Source organism: Tympanuchus pallidicinctus, unplaced genomic scaffold (genome assembly GCF_026119805.1).
Source record: "Tympanuchus pallidicinctus isolate F22 unplaced genomic scaffold, pur_lepc_1.0 scaffold24, whole genome shotgun sequence".
NCBI lineage: Eukaryota > Metazoa > Chordata > Aves > Galliformes > Phasianidae > Tympanuchus > Tympanuchus pallidicinctus.
The window spans coordinates 2,314,752-2,342,472 of record NW_026294741.1 but is presented as its reverse complement, the minus strand read 5'-3'; the positions used below and the strand labels follow the sequence as shown (position 1 = coordinate 2,342,472).

General features: G+C 50.2%; 1 protein-coding gene across 10 annotated transcripts in view; it reads right to left on the bottom strand.

Annotated features, from left to right (window-relative positions):
• Positions 1–6,341: 6,341 nt before the first annotated feature.
• Positions 6,342–27,721, bottom strand: part of BCAS3 (BCAS3 microtubule associated cell migration factor) — a 302,365-nt gene continuing 280,985 nt past the window's right edge. For 3 of the 10 annotated variants that reach the window (XM_052688668.1, XM_052688669.1, XM_052688670.1), the window contains 3 exons: positions 23,790–23,957; positions 17,793–17,858; positions 6,342–7,221 (listed from right to left, as the gene is read on the bottom strand). In XM_052688668.1, the coding sequence (XP_052544628.1) occupies positions 7,073–7,221; positions 17,793–17,858; positions 23,790–23,957 (383 nt within the window). In that variant the 3' untranslated portion in view covers positions 6,342–7,072. Of the gene's footprint in view, positions 7,222–17,792; positions 17,859–23,742; positions 23,958–27,721 lie in introns of all 10 variants that reach the window. The other 7 variants (XM_052688671.1, XM_052688672.1, XM_052688673.1 and 4 more) reach the window with 5 other exon arrangements.

Sequence of the window (27,721 nt, the reverse complement as noted above, 5' to 3'; positions counted from 1 at the left end):
CTCCGGGGAACCACTCCAGAGATCAGCTCCGAGGAACGGGCCCGGTCCGGCCGCCCAAGCGCTGCGGCCCCGCTCCCTCTTCCCTTTCATCTCTGCCCATCTCCACTCATCATCTCTTTTCTATTTTTAGCCGGTAGACTTAGGCCTTGGCGCCAGGCCGTTTAAGACCTGTCAAAGTCCTTCATATTTCCCTCATGTCACATGGACCTTTCGCTCCCTTCCCCGCGCCATGCGAGGGCCGTAATTTGGATCTGTGAGCTGGTGAGCAAATGCAATTTGCTCTTCTCCATCGCTGCGTTGTCTCCGTGACCCCAGCCAGCAGGACGGCTGGTGTCCTGTCCGGGGCACTTACACAAATTGCGGCTGATTGATGAAAAATAACAATTCTCCCAAGCAATCGAGCCTCCGTCTTCCCCTCCTCCCTGCTCCTCCGGGCTGAGGCGGCTCCGTGCCCCGGGGCTCTCCTCCCGACCGTGCAGGGCCGCCCCACGAACCGCCGCCGGCCGCCTCTGGAACGGCTCTCGGATTGAGGCAAAAAAGGGTTTTCTCGTACTGGGAGTGAGCCTTCGGGGTCCGCTTCTCGGCAGAGATGAGGGGTGCTGTATTCCTGGGCCCTAAAACGGGGCCGGACAGCTGCGGCCGTTGTGCACTTTCCATTGGAGGGAAAAAGCCGGGCCGGGAAAGAGCCGGACCCGCTGTGGGGGGGTTCCTCAGCCCGGTGGGGCCGCCGAGGATCGGGCGGAGCGGCTGTTCGTTACCGGACGTGGGGCACCAGACACCTCTGCTTGCACAGTACAGAGCAATTCCGCAGGTGCGGGCTGGGAGCTCGTGGAAAGAGCCTTTCGCCATGGGAGGAGCGGTCCCGAAGCTCTCTGCCACGTTTCTCCCTCTCCACCTGCAGAAGGGACGCGGGGGAATGTCCCTGCCCCGCGCTCAGGTGCCCGTCGAGGGGCGGTGGCGGCCTCACAGGTGGGGCGGGGAGGGACCCAGATCTCGCCCCATCCCGGGCCCCGGGGATGCGCGTTACGGATAGTGATGCCCGGCCCCAGCCACGACACCTCCTCCCTCTGTGCGCCCCGTCCGCGCGGGGAGAACCCCGGCACCCCCTAAGCTCCCCCCCTCCTCAGCCTGTTTAGATTTCTCTCCGAATGTTTCCCGTAATCCTGATTTCTGGAAAATAACCACACTCGGGGCAGACGCGGCCACGAACGCCGCTGAAGTTTATCCGGAGTTTGACCAACATATAAACATATTTCCAGCCCGTTCGGCTGGGCTGGCGCTGAGTGACCCCTGCCCGGCACCGGGGCTGCACCGCGCTCCGCCCTCGTTACCTCCGCGCCGCTTTGATCCGGAGCCCTCCGAGCTCCGCCGCTTGATTGAGTTTTTGCAATTAAGGGGGGGGGGGGGAGGTGGCGGCCGTAACCCCGCACACGTCGGGACTGCGCACGTCGGGGCGCGGCGCCTTGGCCGTTCCGAGCCCGTTCCCTTAAAAGGCGACGGGAGGCCCGCGCGGCGCGGGGGGGTGGGGGGTGGGGGGGGGGAGAAAAGCGGCGTGAAACCCGAGCGGCGCTGCGGGGGGCGGGCGGCGGCGCGGGGCGGGGCGGGGGGAGGTGGGGAGGATCATGCAAATCCCTCTGTTTAAAAAACTTCCATTTGAGAAAGTGTGTCACATCCCAGCGCGGGCGTGTAATCCCCTGGCTAATGGTATTACCGCCGCCTCATCGGCGTAATGGGATGGGGCCGGGGGCGAGCATCCCCCAGACCCTCCGCCACGCGTGACCGCAGCCCCATAACGTCTGCCCTGTCGGGGCCCCGCTGCCCTACCTCCCACCCCCCCGCCCTCCCTCCCAGGCCCCGCGGTGTCCGTAGGTGAGCAGAGCCCCGGTTTTGGCCAGGGGTTCCCGGAATGAAACCGACTCTAAAAGGGGAAATCGGGAGCTACGCTTCGTGGTCTGTTCATCTCTTAAATAAAAGAGATTAGCGAGCGCCGTTATTTGATAAAATAATGCTGTTATGGCCGCCACCCCCTTACCCTGCAGTATTAAAAGTGAGGATTTGAGGCTGTCCAACAGTCTGACCTGGATCTCTGTGAGAACAGCCCCAGGATAGGCTGAAAGGAACCAAAAAAGCAGCAAAACTGGGAGATGTGGGCAAAGGGGCAGCAATGTACATCAGATGGGACCTGAGGTTGGGAAGCGGTGGGCAAAGGGAGAGTCATGGCACTCCTGGCAGATGAGCTGGCCCTGACCCTGGCCCCTCTACAGGGCACGGACCTTTCAAACCCCAAAATATTTGGGGTTAGAGTTGCTGCACCCGAGTGCAGCGCTCCTGGGCTCACACCTCGGGCCCTTCTGCTTCAAAGGAGATTCGGGAATGCATTTGGTATGGAGCTGAACCAGGAGCCAGCACCACTGCTCTCCTACCACGTTGGTGTTTGTTTGTTTTCTTTTGCTCTCCGTCAGCTTTAGGGCTGCAGAACAGCACTGACCTGGGTTTGCAGGAGGGGACTGAGGAAACAAAGGCAGCCCAGACAAATCCCCGAGGCAGTGCCAGTGCTCAGTGCTGCACCTGTCCTCACGCTGCTCTCTGTTACTGGGACCCAAAACTGCGTGGACAACCGTCCATCATCGCTCTGATTCACATCTCCAGAGAGCAGCGCTGCCCTGAGCCGCTCTGCATTTCCCCTCCATGCTGAAACCCTTTTCTCGATCCCTCTGTCCTCCCCATTTGCCATCCTTCCAATCTCACCTTAAGAACAGTCCCTCCACCCTGACATTGGGATCCCCCACTCGCTCACTCTGCCCTCCACACAAGGGCTGTGTGTGCTGGCACCCTCCTGGCACTGGGATGCGTTTGGCACCGGCTCCATCTTACGGCCCTATAATAATATTGTAAATCCTCACCGGGAAGTAATTACACCCCATAAAAGGAGCAGCAGCCTGTGGTCGGAGCCAGGGCCGCTCCGTGACACCCATATTAAAGAGATGCTTTGTGCCTTGTTTATAGATTAGATTTTAACCTGACAACCTTTTAACATTGTATTAAATTAGAAATTAACTCCGTCTGACTGCTCACCGTGTAATTGACCCATGGAGGGGCTGAGCATGGGGGAATACTGAAGACACCTTTCAGACAGCAAAGTTTCCAAGGAAATTTTGAGCCTTCTCCTTGGTGGAGGGCAGGGCTTCGCTATTAATTAGTATGTGTGGTCAGGTGGTGGGTTGGGCATGGAGGAGGGGCTGTGGGGACGTGGTGGCAGGAGGAGATGGGGACAGGGACAGTCCCCATGGGCACAGCGTGGCCGTGCTGTGGCACCCGGCTCATGCAGGACACTGCCAGACAAAAGGAAGCTGAAATCCAGAGCTGAAATCCCCAGGAGTCAGAGCTGGGATCAGCCCTGGCAGCAGTGGTGACCCACAGGGACAGGCAGGCACCGGCTCTGCCACTGCCATGGTGACTCCATCCCCTCTGAATCGCATCCTCTGCTTTCATGGGGTAAAGGCACTCCTGGTGTAAGTGAGACCTGCTCCAGAAATGTTCACGAGGGGAGAACACAGCAGGAACACTGCTGTCCGACAGAGGAGATGAGGATGCTGCAGCGCAAGCCTCAGCTTACACTTGTGTTCAATCAGGAACAGCACACGGTTCAATAGACCCCATTTTCAGAAGGCTTATGGCCTGTCCACAAACAGCTCTGCTTAAACCTGGCCACCAGCTCTGCCAAAGCCCGGCCCTGTGCTCATGCACATGGTGTTGTTTGCATGGGAACGGGGCAGTACTGCAGGACAGCTGGGCAGCATGGGGACAGTGGGGCTGAGCTGCCCTCCTCCACCCGCAGTGCTACCCTTCACCCCACACCCCATGTTCTGGACTGATTGATGCCTCTGGGAGCGCTTTCTGGCATCCCTTGGAATGCAACACCTCTCCTGGTCCTGTACAGGACAGCAGTGCCAGTGCTGGGCAGGAGGCAGGGAGAGCCGGGGCAGGGCCGGTTCGGTTATTTCTCCCCAGCACATCAACCACTTATTGTGTTAAAAACACCCCTCACTTCCAGCCCTTCTGTTCCCTGATTTCCCCCCTTCTCCCCCTTCCCCATTTAAATTGGAAAAAAAAAAAAACCAAACCCCAAAAAGTTTTGTTTTCTCCTTTTGCAATCACAAAGAAGCTCTCGGCCCCCATTGAGCCGCTAATTGCGAGCGTCCAAATGGCCGGGTTTAAAGTTACGCTTCGCAGCTGCGAAACATTAAGGCGAAGTGATTACAACCTACTGCAGGATACCGAACATTTTTACAATATCTCAGGAGCAGAAGAGAAAGACAACAGGAAATGGCGCAAACGTTCCTACCCTGAGCAGCAACCGGCCAAGGAAAGCAGCAAGGAACGCGGACAGCGCTCGGATCCTCCGAAACGGAGAGATGGAGCCCTGTGAGAAGGGCTGCTGCTTCCATGTGAAGCGTGCGGTTCGTGTGTGCTCGATGTAGTGAGAGGGCCGGGAGGAGAAAGCAATAATTCACATTAATTCCTGAAACCCGAACTCAACTTTTAATAGAAGAGCTCCACTTTGTGCGCAGTGATATACAGTCTGCCCTGCTCCGAATGAGACGTTTTGCCTTTTGAACTCAGCAGGAGGCCGCTGCTCACCACTACTGGAAGCGGTTTCAGACCTCGCAGCCCCTCCTGTGTTGTGGGGTCCTTGCGAGGCAGTGTTTTCCATCAGGGCGCAGCAATGGCACTGCAGACCCTCACCCACACGGCCACCACTGCTGTGGGACGCACTCAGCTGAAGCCCTGCGTGCCTCTCACCGAGCTCTGCATCGTGTCTGCAAGCTGAAAACCATCAATAGGAACTGGGGTGGAGGTCTCTCAGATCACAGCCTCACCCGGAGCCAGCTGCTCCCAGGGCTGGGCACCATTCAGGTCCCGCTCTGCTGCTGCACACAGCATTGGGAGCACGCTGCACCACAGCATGTGCCTGCTGCCACAACACAGTGCTGGTCTTGGGGAGCTGGGTTCAGTTCTTTGCTGGGTCACCTGTGCCAGCATCGCACCAGAGTGAACAGCCACCTCACTGCAGTGCTGGGCTGAGTCTTGTTTGTGCTCTCGGCTTTCTTCTCCCTTTGGCTACGGGGCTATCGGCAGCAGGGAATGTAGGACATTCTTTTCAATGAACCAGACTGAAAATATTTTGGTACAGCCCCAGTTTGTAGTTTTTTTTTCCCCCCCTTTAAACAAAACATCCCGATTCAGAGGAGCTTCTCGCAGGCCGGGAATTTCCACATGGCCTTCTTGCAGCACTTATAAAAAGTGATTTAATGCCTGCCAACAACAAATACATTTCCAGTGACACCACCCGGCCGGCCGTGTGCTCACACAGAGGAGAGTGGCGGCTGCTGCTGGGGAGGAACGTTGTCCCTTACGTTTGCTCTTTGGGAAGGCTGAAAGGAAGCAAGGATGGCGGTGACAGCACAATCCCTTCTGTATGCGTTAATCTGGATTTCGTCTGAACTTTTGGAGCTGACCTTGGCTTGAACCGTGTTCAAAACCCCAACTGGTGTGGACTGACTTGACCCCGAGGTTCCATTTGCTCACAATGGCAGCCCTGCCCCAGCGCTCGCTTCCATCCATTACTTTATGGACATAAAAGAAACACAGCATTACAGCGGAGCCTGTGAGTGCAGATATAGCACATAGCCACTGGGCTGGAGCTGTGTGCTGCACCGACGGGCAAACTCTCCTCTGATTCCATCCCAAACAAGTTTTTTTTTCTTTTTTTTTGTTTTGCCTGAGAAAGGACAGACTGAAAACCAAAGCAAGAAACCAAAGCGATGGCTGCCGACTGCAGACTCACAGCTTTTATTACCGGTTTCCAAATCTGAAGATAGAGGGGGAAAAAAAAAAAGCAAAAGCGTTGGAGATCTGAGGAATAGTGCTACAGCTAAAAAAAATCTCCAACCCAAGAGTGAATTTGATATTCGGTGTTTGGGGATGGAGGAGGAAGAGGGTGGTCAGTCCTGCCGCGCTCAGTGCTGCTGGGGGCGGCTTTCGGAGCGCACAAAGATTTGTGGCTTTCGACAGTTTCCTCTCATTTCCATGACTCAAACGGCGTCTATTCCAAACAAGCAGTGGGAAGGAAATGTCACGAGCTGACAGTCCCAGCTCACCCTCTGTTCCCAACAGGAGCTGGCTGAGATGGATGTAGGAATTCGTGTGGTTACAGTGTGAGCCTGCGGTGTGATGCGCTCCGGGGGCTGCGCACAGCTCTTCCCCACAGCCCTGCAGTGCTGCAGGCAGCAATGGACACAGCCACAGCACGTGGTGCCCCAACACGCACATCTGAGCAGTTTCAGGTTTAACTTCGATTTATTCAATGACACATGCATTTCTGGACAGACAGCCGAGTTCCAGTGAACAACGTTTATAACCAAAGATGAGAAATCTGTGACTGCAGTTAGTCAATTATGTATGTTTCTAGAATACATGGCTAGAATAAAACTGGAGCAAGAGAGATCATTCTTCCAAAGAACAAAAAGAAACATTTTCCACTTGTAATACTCCTGGCATCAGTACAGGGGGAAGGAGGGCAGCAAGGAGCGCAACCGGGGAGAGAAAACACCACCAGCCCTGTCCACAAACGCCCCTGAACTCCCATTCTCTGGAGCTCACTCGTTACCGCTCGGCACTTTGCAGAGAGCTGCAGCTCCCGGCGGGTGCACACCCATAGTGCAGAGATTGCCTTCGTCTCTGAACACAGAAAGCAGAGAGCAGCTGTGACACCATGTGCTCGGCCAAGAACGGCTCAGGCAGATTCCTCCTCAACCAACCTCTTCCCGAACACAGCGAACAAAGCGGCCGCAGCTAGCGAGATCGAAGATGGAGTCTCTTCGTATTGCACAGAAAACAAAGTCAAGGTTTTGTGAGTACGTTCCAGGAAGGTTTACGTGGAAGAGTCACCGACAGCAATCAGGGTAACGAGAACCACCCAGCGCGCAGCGGGCAGCGGGCACATCGGATTGCTTGGGCAGAGAGGCGGCTCGTTACCCCGTCCCCATCTCTCCTCGTGTGACTGACGAACTCAGGGGAAGCCTGTGGGGAAGAGGCTGAGGGGCTGGTTCTCATTAGTCGGGAGGGGCGATCTGTAGCCATCGAAATTGCGAGGAATACTTCCACTGGTGGACCCGGAGCTGTTACTGAGCGTCTCTATGCTTCCCTCTCGCTGAAGCTCTGAAACAGGAAAAGAGAAGAGGCCCTGGTTAGTGTTTCAGATAAAAGAACCCCGAGTGCTGTTAGGTGGGCATCAGTGCGGCCAACCACCTGGGGCTTGCAGGATCCAGGTGTGGGTGTGCTCCCAGCTGAACTGAGCAGGGTGCGAAGGGCAGGGAGGCAGAGGAGGGAACGTCCTTAACTCCCCAGCAGGGACTTCCTACAAAACCGGGCATCAGTGCCTGCTTCTTTGAGGGAGCAGAAAACGCCCCCATTGCTATGCACCCTACAGCAAGAGAACTCACTGAAGCTCTCCCCCTCCCAGTTGCACTCACCGTGCCACCTCCTGCCCTTGCTGACCTCTCAAAGTCCTTCCCACTCTCTAATCTTGCAGCACGAGGATTTTTGTGTGCACAGAGCACTGTCTGCAGCCGTGCCCTCTCTGTGAGCCACTTGAACCCTGCAGCTGACTGAGAGGCAGTGTGCAGTGGCGCAGCTGGGCAGCATCACCCTGCCTGATGCTCAGCAGCGACACACAGCCATGAGATCAAGCAGAACCTAAGCACACACAGGGGACAGGGCACAGGCCAGAGGTTTGGGCACAGTGCTCTGCAGACATTCCCTGCAATGGACTGAGATAAGGGATGTGTCCATAGGCAAAGTTTATGGCAAAAGCAGAAAGTCATCTAAACAAAAAGCATCTCCCAGAGCCACCACCAGGGCTGCGAGACACAGCCCTGTGTCCAGAGGTGCTGCAGTGGGGATGAGTGCCCTGCAGTGGGGACAGCCTGCCCAGGGTAGATGGAGAACAAACCTGCAGGAAATGGGTCACTCTCCAAGCAGTGCCGATAATTACATCAGCTGTATTAATCACCATTCCACACCAGTGTTTCGTTAAGGAATGTGCATGCATAAACCTCTTCATTTTCCTCACATCCTCACTCTCCCATAAGTTCAGGAAGTAAAAACAGTAATTTGAATCAGAACTGAGCAGTGTATCCCACACTAATGTTGTGCTTATCCTGTCTGATTTGGCGCTTTTCTCTCCCCTGCACAGCTGGCTCTGGTTACCACCCCACGTCACGCCTGCACCAGGCAGCCATGGGCAGAGCCACTCGCTCGCTGCATCCCAGCCTCATGCTGTGGAGCCGCTCCCAATGTCCCCTGGCTCTTTTTTGGCTATAATGGATTTTCAGGTTTGTGTTGTTTTTGCAGTAACTGAAGCAAAAGGCAGCGGGGGTGCGTTTCTTGTGCTCCATCCCATCCTGTGCATCGCTGTGGCCTCACTGATGGCCATGGCATGGGATCTGGGGGTGCTGCATGCTGGGGCTGTGGCAGCTGTGTCACCTCTGCGGGGCCTGCCAGGGGGTGGCACTGTGGAGGCTGATGCCAGCTGGGAAAACGGAGGTACAGGATGGGCACAGTGCTTTGCTGGGAGCAGGGAGCTCCCCTCGCTGCTGCCAGGCAAGTTTTCCAGCCCTAGAGCCTGCTCTGGGTCCGGAGGGGAGCAGCCCCCACACCTGAACTGCAGCACAACAGCATGACCACAGCACAGCCCCACACAGCTGGAAGGAGGTGAGCCCACCAGCCCTGTGTGCCAGGAGAACGTCCGCTGGGAAGGAACACACCCAGGAGAGCTGGGGATGCAGTGCAGGGTGAGGGCTGAGCAGCTGTGGCTGAGTTCTGCCATGGACAGCCTCGGCCCCAGCATGTCTGAGGGTTATTGTGTCTGCGCTCCCCCGTGCACACACTGTCCAGATGCATTAACTTCCTTAAATGTACCAGTAAAACAACTGCTTATGATGCACTATAATGAACTTGTACGGTAGCCAACAAATTGTGCATCGTATCAAACCCACTCTGCCTTATAGACTCTCTGGCTATTTTGTAATAACTGCAATTTGCTTCTGCTGAAGCAAGATAGCCAGGGTTGAGAAGTCAGGCTTTGCAGAAACCTAAATATTTGATCTGGGGGGAGAGTGGGTGGGAGAAGGAAGAAAGGGGCCCCTGGGAGCTATTCATGGGGTCAAAATAACATGAGACCTGCTCTTCTCCTTGCGTTTCCACCATCAAGGAAATGAAATACTGTGAGAAGACCAGCACTTGCATGATTTTGGGCCCAGAAATGGCTCCCTGAGGCATTCGAAAGCCCGTGAAAAACAAACACAAATACAAATAGATGCTAATACTGGAAACGTAAATACTAAAACCTGCCCCGTGTCCCTGGAGGAAACGGCTCGCAGAGTTCTGCCTGGCCTAAAAAAAAAAAGAGAAAAAACCACAGACAGGAAAAGAAGATGAAGGAGCAGCAGCAGCAACATCTGCTGAAGCCATGAGGAGAGTCACTGCAGGGCAGCTGGCAGCACCGTGCCTGCAAAGGGGGAACTGCTGCTGTTACCCCCCAGCCCACAGTGAGTGTGATGCCCGGGCAGCAGCACCAGCAGCATCAACCTCTTGTGATCTTGTCCCCGAACTGGCAGCTGAGCCACTCTGCCTCCCCAGAGCCCAGAGATGATGTGGGGATGGGGAGGAGGAGGAGCAGCCCGGGATGCTCGGGGTGTGGGGCACGATGACCCCCTATCCCACAGAGACCGCCGTCGCTTCCAGAAAGCTCTAGGAACTGTCAACGGATTAGAAAGAGAGAAAATCCTGCCAAGCCTAAATGTGAAACCATTTTATGTGGCGCATTAATTCAATGCCTGAAGAAAATCTATATAGCCCTCTTTTGCCCGGAACACTCATAAATTATGCTGCCTTTCTGATCTGTGCTCTCGCCGCAGCGGTCCACTCGAAGCCGTGGTATCTCCTTTATGCCTACTCAAAAATTTCCTCTCCCGTGCATTATTTCTTCTAATGGTTTTCCCTTTCTCCTCAGCCCCCTCCCCTGCACCAGGCGGTCACGCACCATTTCAGACCCCCCTGGAGCCCCCCGTGCCAGCAGAGCCGCCCTTCCCCTCTCGTCCCCAGTGCAGTGCGAGCCCTGGCCGGGATGAGTGATCCAACGACAGCAGCCTGATGTGTCGGGGCAGCGGGGAAGCGGCAGCAACTCTGAATACAAGAATTATTCTTCATCATCTCAAACTGTCACAACACATTACCCTCAAAGCCGCGGCTCGCTGAAGGAGTGACCCTGCGCTGAATGGGAGAGCGCTCGGGGAAAGAACTAATTGTAGCCTCTTTTCACACGTCAGTCACTTTTCACAGCACCAAGCCTTTCAAGCTCAACTAATGTCAAGTTCCCTTTTCCTTTCTCTGGGCTGAGTATTTCTGATTTTTAAGGATGGGGTTTTTAAAGGAACGAGGTCTCTGCTGAGGGAGGGAGGGGAGGGGAGGAAGCGTCAGAGTGAGCACGTATTGGAAAGTCCATCGGATGCATCAAGACTCGTTAGGAATTATACAATTAACAAGTAGGAATGCAGGAAGCGGAGTAATGGCCGGCAGGGCTCGCATCTCCTTGATTTTTGTGCTGTCATTCATTGCAATTAATTCAGGGAAGTTTTTGGGCTCCCCTATGAGCTGGGGCTGCTGGGCAGCAGCTTCCCAGCCCCTGAACCAGGGCATGGGGTGGATGCGGGATGTGGGCTGGGCACAGGGTGCAAGGCAAAGAGGGCATTTCCCATGGGCTGTTTGGGGAAGCAGCAGGCATGCTGTGCCTCACCCCAGTCACGTTTTGCAGCAGCAGCTACAAGGCCGAAGTGAGAGCCCTGCTTTACAATCTCAGATAACTTTCTCCCTTCCTTCCCGAGCAGAGCACTCCCTGCAGACGTGCACCAAGCCATGGCCTGCTCCTCGCTCCCCGATGAACGCTCAGGTTCCTCTCACCTCCTTCTCTGGAGCTGAAATTGTAAAATACTCTGCAGCAAGGACTAATTGTTACTTGTATATTTGCTCAATGCCCATCACAGGGGACTTGCAGAGCAGACTGGGGCTCCTGAATGTTACTTATTAACTGCAATGAATAATAATTATGTATCTTCTGCCATCTGGATTCTCATTCAAAAGGATCCTATACAGAGTGAACACTAAAAGGCAGTTTATATTAACACAGTGCAAGTCCTGAGGATCTCTTAAACTGTTTGCAATTTACACAACACTCCCTAAAGAAGGGGTTACTTAAACACTTTCATTTTGCTCTTGCGATGCAGTATCACACAGAGAAGGGAGCTCAGCATAAAGCCCAGCTCAACCTGCACCCTGCAGCAGGACCAGCAGGGCTGGGTACGCTGGCACACAATGAGCTTCAATATATTGAAGTGCAAGCACTGAGCACTCAACAGATCTCTTTTCACGCTTAAAAAGGAGGATGATCACTGCCATGTCTCCAAGCTCTCTCAACCTGCTCAGCTCAGGGACCATTCCCTGCAGTGCTCCATGTGGCTTCCCCAGACCTGCCCCAAGAACTCGTTTTTCCAAACAAATGCAGCACTGTGGCACTTGAACACTGAAAACCAACCTCCGTATTAAAAGCATTTCATCCTGCTGCATCTTTCAAAATGTTGAGACACCATGGGAGCACCCACATTAAATTTGCAAAGTCAAGAAGACTTGCAACCACTGCCTGTACAGCTCCTCTGAAGCTCCATGGCCTATGTAAAATATTAGCTGCTGTCAGACTACCTTATGGTAACTAATGCTGAGTCCACGTAGAGTTTGTTAACGTGATGCACTTGGAGATGGAAGCTGGCATCTTGGAAAGCAGGTGCAGGATGCTGCAGGTAGAGCAGGAATATGGAAGGCAGGGGATCACCAGGAGGACGTAGACTGAGACTTCTGCACATCAGAGCCCCTCGGAGACTGCACATTTCATTTCAAGTGCCGTATTTCAATGCTAGGATGCCAAACATCCAACACACACAGAGCTGAGCTTACAGAAATGCTGTATTTACTCCACACATGGAGAGATTGCTGAAATACCGACAAAAGATTTTAATGTGTGAACTTCCAAAGAATTTACAAAACTCTTCAAAAGGTCTATGGAAAATAATAAAAAAAACCTTGTTTTTTTGCTAAAAAATGAGAAACCCAAAAGCTCCACAGCTCTGGATTCCATGCAGCATGAGCCCCAAGGCTCCGGCATCCTGCCAGACCTGACGCCAAACGTTTTATGGAAGGTGAAAAGTGCACCAGATAAAGGACGAGCATTTAGAGAGACAATAATCTCCGTGAGAGGCACTTTCACGGCAGAGCTTTCAGAAAATAATCTCAAGTTCCTTTGAGCTGTATATATTTTTGGGAAGAGGGTTAGGGTGCTTTCCTACCTAAATGGCAATTGAGGAGGATGAGTCACTCACTGCAGCCAGTATGTGAAATTTCAAGAACTGCAATGGTTACAGAGAATACATTTCTGTGGCCAGTGCTGACGGTGTCAGCCCACAGCTCCTCATGCAAGATTTCCAGTAGGGTTTTAAACATGGGGATGCTGACACTCATTTGTGGTGGTGTGAAGGCACTCCCTCCTATCCCACCCTTTAAGCTGCAGCATGTTGCAGGTGTCAGGCCCACCACGTGCCTTACATGGGACACACACTTCCCTGTGCAGGCCAGAGCACACATTTGTGAGCACATTTAGGCAGAATGGTTGTGCACCTTCACTTACGCAAGCAGCACATCTGTGTAGGTCAGACCAGAAGCATCACTGAGAGAACAGTGCATTAGAATTCCTGGGTTTGGGCTCTCATTCTCAGGTCATGGGTTGCACAATAGTGACCCCTCTGTCAGCCTCTGCCTCCACAAAGGGAAGCAGGAAGGAAATGCAATCTGTGTGTTCACAACACCTAGCAGCCTCGCAGCACACACCATGCCTGGAGTCCACGACACCCACAGCCTTTGGGGGTTCTGGAGGAGATAAATCTCTTTCCATTTCATGTCTAAGACCAATTTCTTCCCCTCTTGTGAGGTTGCCTTGGTTATTGGATTTCCTTCTAAGTTTGCCATTAGGAAGATAAGGTGATGAGAGGACAACAGTGCGTGCCCCCGTGTGCACCTCACATGTGTTGGGAGGATTATGTGCTTCTGACAGAAACGCATTGCTGAGTTCATCTTAAAAGTATAACGTTACAAAGCAAATCATTCTGGCACCTCTTGTAGCACATCTGACACAAAGTGGATCTCTGGACAGTGAGGAAAGCTGCTGTGCAGCTCCAGGCTGTCTCCCCAGCGCAGAGGGATGATGATGAGGAAGCTGGAATGGAGCGGAATTTGGGTTTGATTCAAAGGGAAAAGTTGAATGTTTGGGGGGAGCAGATGCCCAGCTGGTCCAAATCAGACGGTCTGTGCTGAAGTGCACGCAGCCACACAAATGATGTCACCAGGATGAGCCTCATCTGCTCCTCTAAGCACTTCAGGGCTTTCCAACTTCAGCAGCTCAGGTGGGAACCTATGGAGCATAGCTGTCCCCCTTCCATCCCCTGTGAACATCAGCATCACTGAGAAACTCCAAACATCCTAGCAATTCCAGTTCATTCAGTCTATTTAGCCAATTATTTTAAAGATGACGTTGCTTAAAACAAACTTGTTTTCTGAACAGACCCAATTCTACAAAGTGCTCAGAGCTTGCAGGTGCACTCTTAAAATCAAAGTCCTGCATTGGGTATTAGCTGGAAAACCACAGTCCACCTGGTGGGCTCCTTGCTCACAGAACCGCTTCGGGCTCTTGGTCACCCTGCATTATTTTTTAGCTTCAAATCCTGATGTTAGACATAAATATGGGGTCTTCACAGAAGTGACATCTGAAGCTCAAGTCCGGATTTCAGGTTAAGGACCTGTCCCTGCGCAGTTCATCTGCCCACTGCTGCCTCCAGATTAGGGAGGAAGGCTGCTGGGTTAATTTGCCTTTTGATTACTGCCACCATGCCTCATTTCTACCTGGCAGCCCGGCCTCAGAGACGGAGCAGCCAGTGGGAAGAGCTGCTTGGTGAGGTATGTGCAGGAGGGAGATACCCTCCATGGAAATGCTGTGCTCTGGGACAGGAGAAAACCAGGAGTTTCAGAGGGAATCTCAAGCTGGTTGGGAAACCAGCACTGCTTCCATCCTGCTCACCTGGGGCTGCCAACACTGCTGTGTACTTCCTAGAAAAATGTCTTTGGAAACGGCCAGAGAAGTGACACTGACCCTTTGTCTTTCACAACACCACAGGGTTTTGAAGTGAACACAGAGGTCATGTGTTGGGCAGATACTAAGAAAGTCCCTGACCAAGGAAATAACAAATAAATACTAAAAAATCCCCACAGAATACATTATCTTGACTGCAGGGTGATCTTGAAACACGAGCTAGAACGTCTCACTAAAAAGGCAGCAGGCAGTGTAAGGTCTGATGGGGCTGTGCATGAAATGTGCAGCAAGAGGAGAGCAGGATGAAAACTGCTGCAGCCTGAGACGTGAGCTGAGGATGTGAGTCCTCCTCACCGGATGCCTGGAAGATGTCATGGAGATTCTCTCGGAGCAACCCGTGTGGAGCCAATATGAACTCCCAGCAAAGTGCTTAAAAACCCATTATTTATAATAACTGTTAAATGATGAGACATTGTTTACCCAGATCGCAAGATAAATTCTCACTTACAGAATGCTTGCCTGACCGTCCTGAACGTCATCTGGTTTTTATTTAAATGCAAAATGTAATTAGGCTCCCAATAACACAGCAGAAGAATTCAATAAGATAGGGCTTTTCACTTACAGTTTAATATTAACATTTTCCCATAAATGTTAATGAATAAAAGTCTACCGTTTTATGTATTATCCATGGTGGGGAGACAGCTGGCTAGGAATGGAAGGAAAGATAATATTTTCATACTGTGAATTAGGACAGATACCTGAAGGAGAGCTAAGCATTCCAAGCACTGCCGTGGGCTGGCACAGCACTGCCTGCTCCTGGGGCTGCCACCAAAGCTGCTCCCATAGGAGCAATGCAGATGTTGTCCCAGCAAAAATCTCCTTCTTTTTCTTTCTTTTCCTTGCTGCCTCTCCCTGCTCCTTGCATTCTGTCTGACCAGCACCAGACAAGCATCAGATATCCAACAACACAGCTGTTAAGCAAGGACACGGGCCCCAGCCCTGATTCTCTGAGACTCCAACGTGGATAGTGATTCTAGATTATCAGAGCAATCAGGTTACTATTTGTCTGATACTCCGTTAGGAAAACACAGGGGGTGATGAGAGGTGATGGCAGGAACACAGTATGATGATAGGAAATGATACAAACGGATGGAAGAAGGCCTCAGAGTCACTGAGGTGGCACTCCAGGAGCCTGCTGAGCGACTGCTGCCTCCTGGAGCCAAGCAGCAGATGTGGCGATGGATCTCTGCAGGTTGAGCTGCAGGGCTGAAGGGCTGGAACACGTTGCAACATTTTAATTGCTCCAGCTTTTGATCTGGACTTTATCGAAGGGAGTTTCGCTGTGTTAGTGCATATTTTGCAGTTTGGTGACTCATCCTTCATTGCATCTCTCTAACAAGAAGCGTTTTGACTACTTAACAATTTGTTGCAGAAATGGGTTTCTGTGCTCCAGTCTCCTCTCCTGTTTCCCCTGATGAGAGCTCTGCCATGACTTTGGCCATCTTGCTTCCCGAACCAAGGAAACAGGAGATGCCTTCCTGTGCATTGGTGTGACACTCATGTTCTCCCTAGGCAGGACAGGGAGCGGGCAGATTGGCCACGTGCCATTCTGAGATAACAAAAGGCTCGAACTTTCAAAGAGTTAACACCAGATGCATGGCAGATCTGCACTGCACAGCAAGCTGAAATGGGAGCAGAGTGTGCCCAACCATCCCCGAACAGCAAAACACCCCCAGCCTCTGTCCCAGAGCTGCTCCAGGGCTGCTGGCTTTGGGAGGACAGAGAGGAACTGTCTTGTCCTCGTTCTGCCATCACGTCAGCAGCTGCAACAGGATTTGGCTCACAAACAGCTGTGAAAATACCCGCTTCACACGGTGGGAGATGGGGGGTCTTTACTTACTAAGAAATACATGCTTGCCTTAAGTTGAATCCTACATAGAAATATGACGTGAAGACTGTAAAACGAACAGCAGGGTAATTAGAGAAATGAGAGATGGAAAAATCCCATGTGGCCGTCTCGCCTCCCGCACCCTGCTCAGTGCAGGACTCCTCGACGTGGGGCATGCTTCAGAACTCCAGCTTTTAAAAGGAACATTTAACAAAAACTTGAGAAATGTTTCTAAATATTTAGAAATCCCCAAATAAGAGATTCCCAAGCCAAGCTGTACAAACAGAAAATCAATTGAAAAAAAAACACAACTGTTAAGAATCCACAGCTTTTGCATGCACCAAACCACATCTCTCTCAACATTAAGCACCACCTCACGGTCAGGACACTGCAAACAGTGCTGTTAGGATGCGCAGCTCTCTGCAGAATCAGCCCTAAATGAATACCTACCGTGCTTTCCTCTTGCTCCCACTGAAATCGATAGCAGAAGCCTCAGTGATGCAAAAAGCTTAATGCTTTACAAGGTGCTCAGCAAAACACTCATACGTGAGCAAAACCAAGCTAGACAGAAAGGAGCTGCACATTTTTCTGTGAAGTGCTGGATTATTGCAGAAGGAAAACTGATTTGCTTAATGATTAGTAAGGAAAACCACAACCCAAACCAAACCCCAACATAATAACAAATCTCTATGGAGAAAGGGAATTGTTTCTCTGTTAACTACTTGAAGACAAAGCACTGGAAGAAAAATGTCCAGTTCCAATAATGTCATAACCTGATTACAGCCTGCACAGAAGAGCTAAAACACTTGCAGAACAATGAGTAAGAAATTAAGTTTTAAATTGAGTGCTGGCCCTATCTGGTGTCACTTCTTTATATTCCAGCAGAAAGGACACTGCTGAGCTCATTTCGCATACAGCAGCCCAGGATGCCTGGGTACAGACATCATTTAGTCATCTCGTGCTTGTTTCTCCCCATTACTTTCTCTGGGAGGAATAACAAATCTAGAAATGTGACTGCACTTTGTTTTATTACGGTATTGATTTTTCTGCAAAGGGAAAGTGCATTTATCCCCCAGGTCTGTGTGCTGGCAAGAAAGGGTTAACAAAATGTTTATCACAAAGCTGGCTTCAGAGTTGAAAGTAATGTGATCAGTAATGAATTTTGTGTTACATTAGGTTGTATAAATGGACAGACAAGCGCAGACAACAAGTGGCCAGGAGTCGGGGCTAATCTAATGATGTAAAAATAGAGACAGCACCAATTATACTTGGGGCCAGCTCAGAGCTCCTGCAGGGACTGCAAATGAATAGGTACAAATCAAATTACTGACTAATAGACGCACTACAAGAGAGGGCAGTCAATGCTAAATACATTAGGGCCTTGTGACCTCTCTGCTCTGAACAGCAGAATCCTAAATTTGACTTAAAAAAAAAAATAAAATCAAAGGAACTCTTGTTCATTTAAGGAGAGAAACAGAACAATGTTATTTGCAAAATGATTTGAAACACTTAGATATTTTTTGTTTCGTTCCCCTACAACCACGCTATGTGCGTAACCCTTGGAAACCTGACAGAGAGTTTGCTTTTGTAGCAAGGAGAAATAGCCTTTGTGCAGAAGTTCAGACCTGAGAACAATACAGTCATGTTACATACCAAAACATTTCAAAGCCATGTGCCTCTTTGTGGTGATGTTTTTTACTGCTACTTCACCGGCTGTTTCTGTATCAAAAATAAAATATTTCTTTAAAAGTGCCTTGATTTAATAAGAAGAAAGAGACAAGGAATCTCCCCAAACCACGAGCGAGAAGAAAGAAGCACAGCCGACCAACTTGTTATCAAACAGCAGAAAGTCAGAGTCGTCTCTCAGCATCAGCGTGCCCCTCAGAACCACCAGCAGGTATTTTCTACAAGCAGCAATGAACCCGAATTCACACCAGGCATCTGTGGAATCGACCTTCCCTCCCCCTCCCACTAAAAGGGGGACCCGGGGGAAATCCCACCCCGAGCCCTGAGCCGGGTGCTGGGCCGCAGCGGGGACTGAATGCCCTCTGGCCCCGAGAGCCCCACAGTGGGGCAGGGCAGGAGGAGCCCTTGGTGCCTTTGCTGCTGCACCTTGCATGTGGGAAACAAGTGACAAAAGCACATCGAGATGTGTGCAGTGCAAACGCTGCTCTTCTCATCTGGCACTTCAAAAATGGCGGCTCCTCAAGAGCCCTGAAGTTTCATTTTTGTTTTTTTTTTTTTAAAGAGTCTCATCCAAATAAACCTTTTGTAGGAAGAACATTGAGCTCTTAGACTTAATTGAGGGGGTAATTTAATCTCTGACCCTGGGATGAATATTCCGAAAGTTCAAAGGCTGCTTTTAGCATCGATGTTATTTGATATGCCACTGTGTTTGCTGCCTGAGCTGATTTTACATTGAACCTATGCAGAAATCTCTTTGCAGAAATGCTTTTCAAAAGGAAAACCAATTGATCTGTGCTCTTGCATTCCCCACATCTGAGTTAGGACCGACACCAACTGAAGGGAGAGAGGGGAAAAAAACCTTAGAAAGTTTAGAAGGAAGAGGAAAGAAAAGAGGAAGAAAGGAAGGAAGGAAGGAAAAGCACCAAGTGAAGCTCCTGCTTGCCAAGCTTGGAGATGCCAGGAGCTGCATGAGGCTCTGGGCCGTGGCGACCATCTGAGGGACAGCCACAGCTCAGCCCTGCATGGCTGCCGGGAGCCAGAGCGGCCGGAACGCGGCTCCTGGTGCTCGGACGGGCATTCCCTACCAGCAACTCTAATTAGCTCCACTTACTTACACCCCATTAATCAGGTTAAAGAGTTTGCTTCAACATATGAGCCTCCTTCATTGCATTAGGAGTTTGTTGATGACATCTGGAAGGAATCCAGAAGGTTCCTACGCAGGGCCTGCGCAGGGCTCTGCTGCGCTCACACCTCTGCTGCCGCTGCCGTCACCGCTGGTAGCTGACAATGTTTTCAGGGGTTTTGAAAGTGAAAATAAATAGGGTTTGTTGCTGCTGTTTCTTTTTTTTTTTTTTCCCCTGACGGAAACTATATAAAGGGCTTGAAAGACCTTGCTTTTCATGTTGTAGAGAGTCTTTGGCTCTTGTGGGTTTTATTCATCACAATGGTGCCACAGTTGCATCTTTCCCTGTTCAGAACCAGTAGCATGGGTTGTGAGATACAAAACTTGAGTGTTCCTGGTAGAAAAAGCAGAGGCTGACAGTTGCAGCAGCACAAGCATTGCACACAAAGTCTGCAGCATTGCCTGTCCTGACAGTAATCTGCACAGTGATGTTTACTTATTGTATATATGAAAATTCTCCATAGGAAACTTGGGTGTTGTGTGAAGCCTCCTGAAGAATGAATCTACCCTGCTGTCACTGTGCTGTGAGCTTCATAGTAATAAGCCTGGGAAGATGCAGGGAATGGGTTTTGATTTGCTAAGCCATGTGACAGTGGAGCACACCCAGAGGAGCACAGTGGAGCTTGAGCACCTCTCCTTAGGGCCACAGCTGCAGTTTCATGCTCCATTCTGCTGCTCGGCAGCCAGGGAGTTCAGATCCACTGCTTTTCTTTAAGGCCAGCCTACGCCTAAAGTGGATGTGGTCAAAGACTTCATGAATTCGGGTTCTTGGGATGTACACAGACCCTCCCAAGCTATGCCTCTATGGGAAGAAACCACACCAGCAGCACGGTGCAAGAGGAATCTGTCTTGTCAGGTTCAGCACAGAAATGGGGCTGCAGAACTCGTCCTCCATGGGTGTAGTTCAGAGCACATCCTCTCCACCAGACTGTAAAGGCCTGGCCCCATGTTACAGCTGATTTTCAGTACTGTGCCTAGAGATGACCACAGTACATTTGAAAGTGTAAGAAATGTACTTGTTGAAGGACTACATAAGAGAATTTACTGATTATGGCATTTCTGGGCTCCTGGACTGGAGATTTCTGTGTGTCCAGTTTGAGAACTGTCCCTTGGAAGCACAGTTTCATAAATCACAATACTAGCTTTGCTTTTGTTATTGAAAATGCAGTGTGGAGCTCCAGCACATACTCAGAAACTATACTGCAAATGTAAACATGCAGCTGCTTGAAAACAAAGCTTTGCAAGCAAGAGGTCACTGACCACTAACATTTGGTGAGTAGATTTTCAATTATTTTTTTTTCAGTTAGAATTTGGCAGAAAGTGAAACAGCAAAAACATATTTTTGCATCTTTGCCAACTTATGCCTCCTTTGGAATTAAATGTGTATCCAGGCTGACAGCTTATGTACAGCAGACTCCACTTAAGATAGACATGGGTCGTCTGGATAATTGCATAACATGGAGCAAAGCTGGTTTCCCAATCAAGTCAACTAGCTGGATGACTGGAGTTATCATTTAGGTCAGAAGGAAAGTAGACTTTTTGGGGGTCATTTTCCAGACCTGATTCTTCTCCCATCCACAGTCCGACAGCCCTTGGCAACCAGCCGGAGTCAGGGATGGGAAGGACCTGTCAGGCCATCTAATTCCCCTTCCCTGCAAAGGCTGGATTATGACTCACGCTTTTTGTGTCCTCCAGCCTGATGTTTCCTATATAACCAACTTTTGGGTGATTTCTGCCACAGCCAGTAGCTTGGGGCGCTGAACCAGTGTGGTGCTGCTGATCCAGCTTTGCAATGCAATGGGGTAGGTAAGGAACAAAGATACCATTAATATCTGCTTCCCAAAGTGGTCTGGGTACTATGAGCATGCGCTTCCTCTGCACTACTGCTGCATATCAGCCCTGATTACTATATAAATCTACGTGTCAGCTATGTCCTAACAGTTAAGGCATTAAAAGAATCTATTTATCTCTTGCCACTAAGTGCATGTCAGGCTCAGCTGAGCACTTGATAAAGTCTCAGAGTCCATCCAATTGCCCATTTTTTCTTTGTCCACACTGTGGACCTGAGCACCAAGCAAGCATGTACTTTCACATTCAGAGTTAGATACTTGACTATGTTTCAGTTCAAAAAAGACTTTGTAAATTCCACTAATGTGTTTAAGGTCTAAAAAGAGTTAAAGGAGCAGAAATAAGGGTTAAAGGCATGCATAACTCCAAGCTACAGTAAGTCATTTTAGGATAATTAGAGTGAGGTTCATAAATTACATAATTTTGAGTCCAATGTAGAAATGTAATTACTGTCTTTGGAAGCAGTACCAACACAGAAATCAACTACCAACAAGCAAATTTATGGCATCCTCTCTGCTGAGCTCCTTGCTATCGTTTCTCTGAGGTGAGTGGGTGGAAGGGAATCCAGAGGAGGAAGAGCTGGGCCAGAAAACAGAATGTTTTCCGAAGATAAATTCAATTCAGCCTGAGCTTGTAAGCGATTTGGGGGAAGTTAAAACTATCCTACTTGTTAGGAGCCAACAAAGACACCTCTTCTTTGCAGCAGGGGTACCGTACCTCCGAACTTATCTTTTCCCATTTATTAAGCAGCAGACAGATGCTAGCGCTTTAATGCGATCCCCAGTTTGACAAACGGCCGCTGGCAGCCTGCCGGGAGTGCAGTCACGCATGTTGCATGAGCAACAGTCGACTCCCTGAGCAAGTGCAGCTTTCCAGGTATCAGCAGAGCAGGAGAGTACTTTTTATGGGCATCTGGTTAAGAAGAACAGTTCAAGAGCTGCTAGGGAATGGAAGTGGAAAGGGCATGGGAGTTCACAGCCTTATCACTAGGTTTCCTCGGCTGCACTGAGTCACCACATGCCCATATCCTAAGAATAATGTGCGTTAGTGACAGAGAGAATCCCACAGCAGGCAGAAGAACACAGAGCATAACGGCAGTGTGAGCAGGGCAGTGGGATGGGGTGAGCTGGGTCAGTGCTCATGTTACTACTGTGCGACGGTGATTACATTTGCTGCTTTGAGATGGCATCTATCCTACACTCATGATGAGGATTTATGTGTCTAAAGCAATAGCAGGGGGAAATCTTAGCTGATTGATGGCATCTCTGTAGACAGTCCCCTTCTGTCTTTACACCTGCAGTATTCTGAGCTTACAACAAAGAAGTTGGCACTCACTGGTGTCAGCTGGCTTGCACTGGTGAAAATGGAAGGAAAATACAGGAAGGAAAATACCCTGACAAAGTCCTTGTTTTGCAGTGTAATATAAAGTTTCTGGGGCAGTCAGTAACCTCAACTTGTCACATCTAGATAGCTTCAGTTTGCAGAGAAATTATTCCCTTGACCTTTCCCCTCAGGTACCCAACCTGAGGGGAGCCAATCCATCTGAGGAAGTTCATTCTGCTCACAGTATGGGTCACTAAGTGATGAAATAAGTGCATTTCTCCATTTGCACAGCCTGGTTTTCCATCTTCACAGCCCTTTGAAAACAGGAGCCTCTTAAACTCCACACCTGCAACGTGAGGCATCTCTATTCCCACTGCAGTGATGGAGCAACCATGGGCATGTTCAGTGCCTTGTCCAAGGCAGCAAACTACCGAGAACATGCACCAGATTTGTAACCGAGACCCATACTTAGTGCTCAGTTCAACCTTTCTCTGTTAATACTGAATCTTAAACCATCCCATGACTGCATCTTCTTCAGCAGTAGCACTACAGAGGAAGGAGTTTGAGAAATGACAAGCTGGGGTAGAAAGGGTGATCTGCACCCCGCGGCAGCTTGCTTATTGCTGCCTGCACCTACATGCAGGGACTTCAACTGCTGATTTTCAATCTCCTCCTGTCAGTGGGAGGTGGCAGCAGTGTGGTGACCTGCTGCGATTCTGTGAGTTGCAAAGTGAGGGACAAGCCCTGATGGGAAAGCCCTTGAGCCTCTTCCAGCTGGAGCAGCGCAGAGCTAAGAGTGCTCACAGCAGGGCAAGGAAGAGCAACTCCTGCCCTACGCAGCCTCTCTGTGATGTCAGGAGGTTGGCATAGCCCTACATTACTGCTTGAGTTCCTCCTTTCCTCCTTCCCAGGCAGTCTGCCAAAAGAGTGACAAGTGAGCTGGCAGCTGACGTTAGAAGCCACCATGGCTGTGAGCTGCTGGTCACAACACAAACGGTGCACACATCAAAGATGGGCCTAGACCTTTTACTAGAGGGCATTTTTAACACAAGTCAAAATTAATGGAGACAATAAAACCACAACAACTGAGCTTTCACATTTCTGAACATCTCCTACCGCTGGGCCCCTTCTGAGCAGCATAATCTCTGACGTGCCATTCCATTTACTTAAACAGATGATATAATTTATCAATATAATGGACACTGATGAAGATGGATTAATTTGGATTACGGAACCAGTTTCACAACGGCTCTATTCAGGACACAAAATTAGGATGTGTGCAATTATGACATTGTTTGGATCAGCGTGGGCAAGGGCAGCAATCTGCACAGAGCCTGGCGACGCTCCTGTGTTGGCTGGGGAGGGAGGAGCATCCTCATCACCGCAGCAGGGCCAGGGAGCTTAAAGCCAGCATTTTATTTCACGTCCCTTTAGGCCTCCCTGACTACATTTATGTGACCTAGCAGCGGCTTCTGACTTTTCTCACACCGAGACCCCCGTAAAGTCAGAGGTAGAGCGCAGAGGAAAAAGAGAAGCAAAGCTTAAAATAAAAATAAAAATCACCATTGGGTGAGATGTACGTGATCTCTGATCACACCTCTTCTTTGTACCTGTTCCTGATCCCACTATGTCCCTGCTGGGGGATTCGCACATCGCATCGGCCAGGCGCTCCCGGAGGCCCTCGTCAGTGTGCTCCATGGAAGACATGTGACGGAGACCGAAGTTCTCGGGCCAGCTCCCGCACACCTCCAGCAGGGTCACGCTCCGGTCAAAGGCACCTTCAACAAACAAATGGGAGATGTTCGGGAGACCCTGGGACCACAGCACTTCCATCTATAATACTTATGGCATTTGAAAGAAAGAAGGTCTCGCGTTTGGAGTTCCTGAAAAGCTAATTTTTGCATGTTAGTTAAAATGTTGGCGTTAACAGCACCGGAGGAGCAAGCAGGGACCCAGGTACGTGGAAGCTTTAAGCAAAAATGTTAAATTGCAAACACAGACAGTTCTGGTCTCTTGATAGCGAGAGCTGGGAAAAGCTCCCAACCAGCATAATGACCCCACCAGCACTCCAACCAGTCACTGCGATCAGAACAATGACCCCAAATGGCAAGAGAATCAGGAATTGTAAAAAAACCTGCAGAGGTTATTAAGTACATTAGACAAGTAGAAATCAGTCTGAAAGTTGATTTGTCTTTCACTGCTTTGCTGTCGAGCACCTTCCCCTGTGCTCCGCTGGCCACAAACTGCAGTTTCTGTCCCATTCTTGCTCTTGTGCAGAGTTGCACCGGTGAGGGAAAGGCAACCAGCCTGCTTGCTTTGTTTGGTGCTTGAGGTATAGATACTGAAGGAAAACAGCGAGCCCTGCTTTCAGCCTGGCTGTGTGGATTTTCTGTCCCTGCACTGGGAAATGTTACCTGAAACTGGAGCTAACAGAGACCCTTTCATCAGCAGAGCTTTACCAGGATGCTGGCTACGATGGAGCGCATGCAGCTACAGAGACACTGAAAGGAACCCTTTGGCTTACAGTTATTACCTCATTCACAGCAGTATAAGATGCCCTGCCGAATGCAAAGATTAGATTCTGAATTCAAGATCACTTCGAAGTACAAATTAAAATCATTCTGCTTTGTTGTACAGCAAGTCTTTTGCAGAGACTTCTGAAGCCATTCCCACTTGGAGCAAGGCTGCAGTCAGGCTTTGTTGCTTCAAGCACATACCGTTTACCCCACTATTAGGTAACTGAATACGCAGTATTTATTGTGCCTGGTTTCTGCCAGCCTGCAGAGGGGAAAAAAAAATGCAAATGCCAATGTTTCTCAAAGTTAAAAGTACATGAAACACGTCCTTGTTATCAGGCCTTTGGTTTTCCCCTTTGATCAGCCGTCAGAAACTATCTACACTTGTGCTCTGTGACTGTACAGCTTCACAGCACACTCTCTGCCACTGACAGGTGGTAATAGAAAGGGTGAGAGACCGAGCCCTGCGGCAGGCGTCCCTTCCTCTGATAACGTCCAAAGTACCGGGTGATAACCGTTAGTAAACACTCGGGCAGCCGGTTAATCCATACATCAGCAAAGAGGGGCAGATAATTCTGAACTCTAATGGCACGGACAAAAGCACAAGGGCTGGCATCCAGGGATTTATATGGGCTGCAATGGTGACTTCTGGCTCCTGAATTTCATCAGCGCGCACAGCTTTGATTTATCTCCCTGCCTGGCTGCAGAGTAGATTCCTGGCACTAGAAAACCATCAACACTGAAATGGACCTCTACAAAATGGGACCGTGGCTCTCGTGAGATACACGCACTTGAACTCTGGATGAATCCCAGTTTGAACTGAGAGGAGGAATGACCAAATATTTCAACTTTTAATGGGTCTTTGGATTTATAAGGTTACTTCAGTCTCCTAATTTGTTTAAAGGCAAGGGTTCTTGAAGCTTGTTTGAGAAAATGCAGCGAGGAGGCTAAGTAATTTCTATTATGTCTGAGTCTCTGCAACATTTCCACGTTGTCAGCCATCCTTGCTGCAGGAGGAAAAGCAAAATTTGGTCTTTTTTGAAGCCTCCTTTTTCAAGTCATCCTTCATAGGGATTTGTGAGACCCCAAGACCCCGCTCTGCTCATACCTCAGGAGCCTGCTGATTTTGGGTGCTCTCCATAAGGCTGTTCATGTGCCCTCCTGCCTATCGGGGGCTTCTAACTCCGCTCCCCACACCCAGCAGGGCAGTGATGAGCTCACACTGCTGTGCCAGAAACACCGATGAGAAATCTCTTCTCTGCTGGGGTCTGCTCTTATTTTGAAAGTGAGAAATGGGAGCATTTCTGCTCCTATAAGCAGACATATGAATAATAAGGCAAATGGCTTTTGAAGCTCTGCCAAGCTGACTGCATACGTGTACAAGGAGAAACTTCGGAGAGTGCTGGTCTCTGGTTCCAGAGATACTTGAGTGAGAGCAAAGGAGACAAGTGTAGCGTTACCTCTGCAATCAGGGCCAGGAGCTGCCAAAACTTCTTAGCAGCAACGTGTGAGGTGCAAGTGTTAATGTAGATGCAGGTTGGAGGGATTAACTGCACAGAAAGCTTTCTTGTAAAAAACCAAAAGGCTGCTGACGCTCAGGTTTTTATCTTCCCTCCCTTTGCACTCCCTTTCCGTGTTACGAGCGCAGGTCTGGCAGCATCATTCCCATCTGGGTGTCCTGTCACAATTCCCCAACTTGCTGCGGGGAGAAAGGGACTTTGCTCAGAGCAGGCAGGTCCCACACAGCACCAAGCACTGCCTCCGTGCCCCTCCTATGTAAAAAAAAAAAAAAGAAAAGAAACACAAAAATCTGTTTTGGGAAAAATGAGACTGATTAGGAGAGCTTTTCCTATGCTTTTTGCTGCTGCACCGACAGTCGGCAGAAGTATCAGAGAGAAATCATTTTTATCATTCTGATTCATCCTGGGTATTTTTACACCTTGGGAAATTCTCCTGCCAAGTGCCTGAAACCGCAGACGGGCCGGTTACTCCCCGGAGCCTCTGGGTGCTTTGTCCTACATACATCACTACCACCAGCACAAGGGCTAATGGTATTAAACTTAAACTGATAGTGGCTAACCCTATCTTTGCTATTTATTAAATTGTAATCTCTCTCTGGCTGCCTCGCTCTCCCTTTGTCAGTCCCAGCATCTCAGCTGATAACGTATCAAATTTCTCATCGTCGGCCAGAGGGAAGTGTACAAATCAGTCTCAGGGCAGCGTCCCTCTCCCCAAATCCCACTGCTGCAGACCTGAGATTACAAAGGCTGAAGGGAGGCAGGTGGCTACAGGTACGTCCCCGACCAACTGCTGAAACCCTACAGCCAGCCACGGGTGCACGACCGCGCTGTGTGACAACTGGCCCTTCTGCTGTCCCCAAAACTGGCACCTGATGGTGGAGCCAGTTCCACCCACAAGCAGCAATCTGTGCAGAAAACTCAAAGCGAATCAGGTGCTACTGTAGTCAAGCAGCTACTTGTGAAATCCTGGTGAAACCTCACTGAAGTCCCTGAAAAAAAATGGCACCGGCTAAATGTGTGTGAGTGCTTCAGCCCACGGCGCGGTGCTTTCAGGCTGGCAGGATGTTTCCTTCTCTCCTTATTTACTGAAGTTGAAATCGGGTGGAAATGAAGAGCATCGGCAGCTCTGTGCCATGCCCCCTGCCTCCCAGACCCACTGCACTACAAACACAAACCAACGTCAAACCAAACGAAAGGGAACAAGCAGAAACCTTGGCTTAAACATTTAGGTCAAAAGTGCTCTGTGTTGCAATCCCGGCGTGTTTAGCTTTCCCTTGCCCCAAACACTCCCAGCTGATCCTGCTCCATACACAAAACTTTCCCATTAAAACCCATTTCCTCCCAGTACCAATCTCCCACCCATGTCCTCCCACTGATGTCGGCCTCCCAGCAGAGCTGCTCTGAATGCAGCAGTGCAGGATTGGGCCCTGCATCCTTCTGCCCAACACGCCTCACGCTGTCCTCATGGCAGAGGCTCTGCCATCACTCATACCAAATTACCTTGCT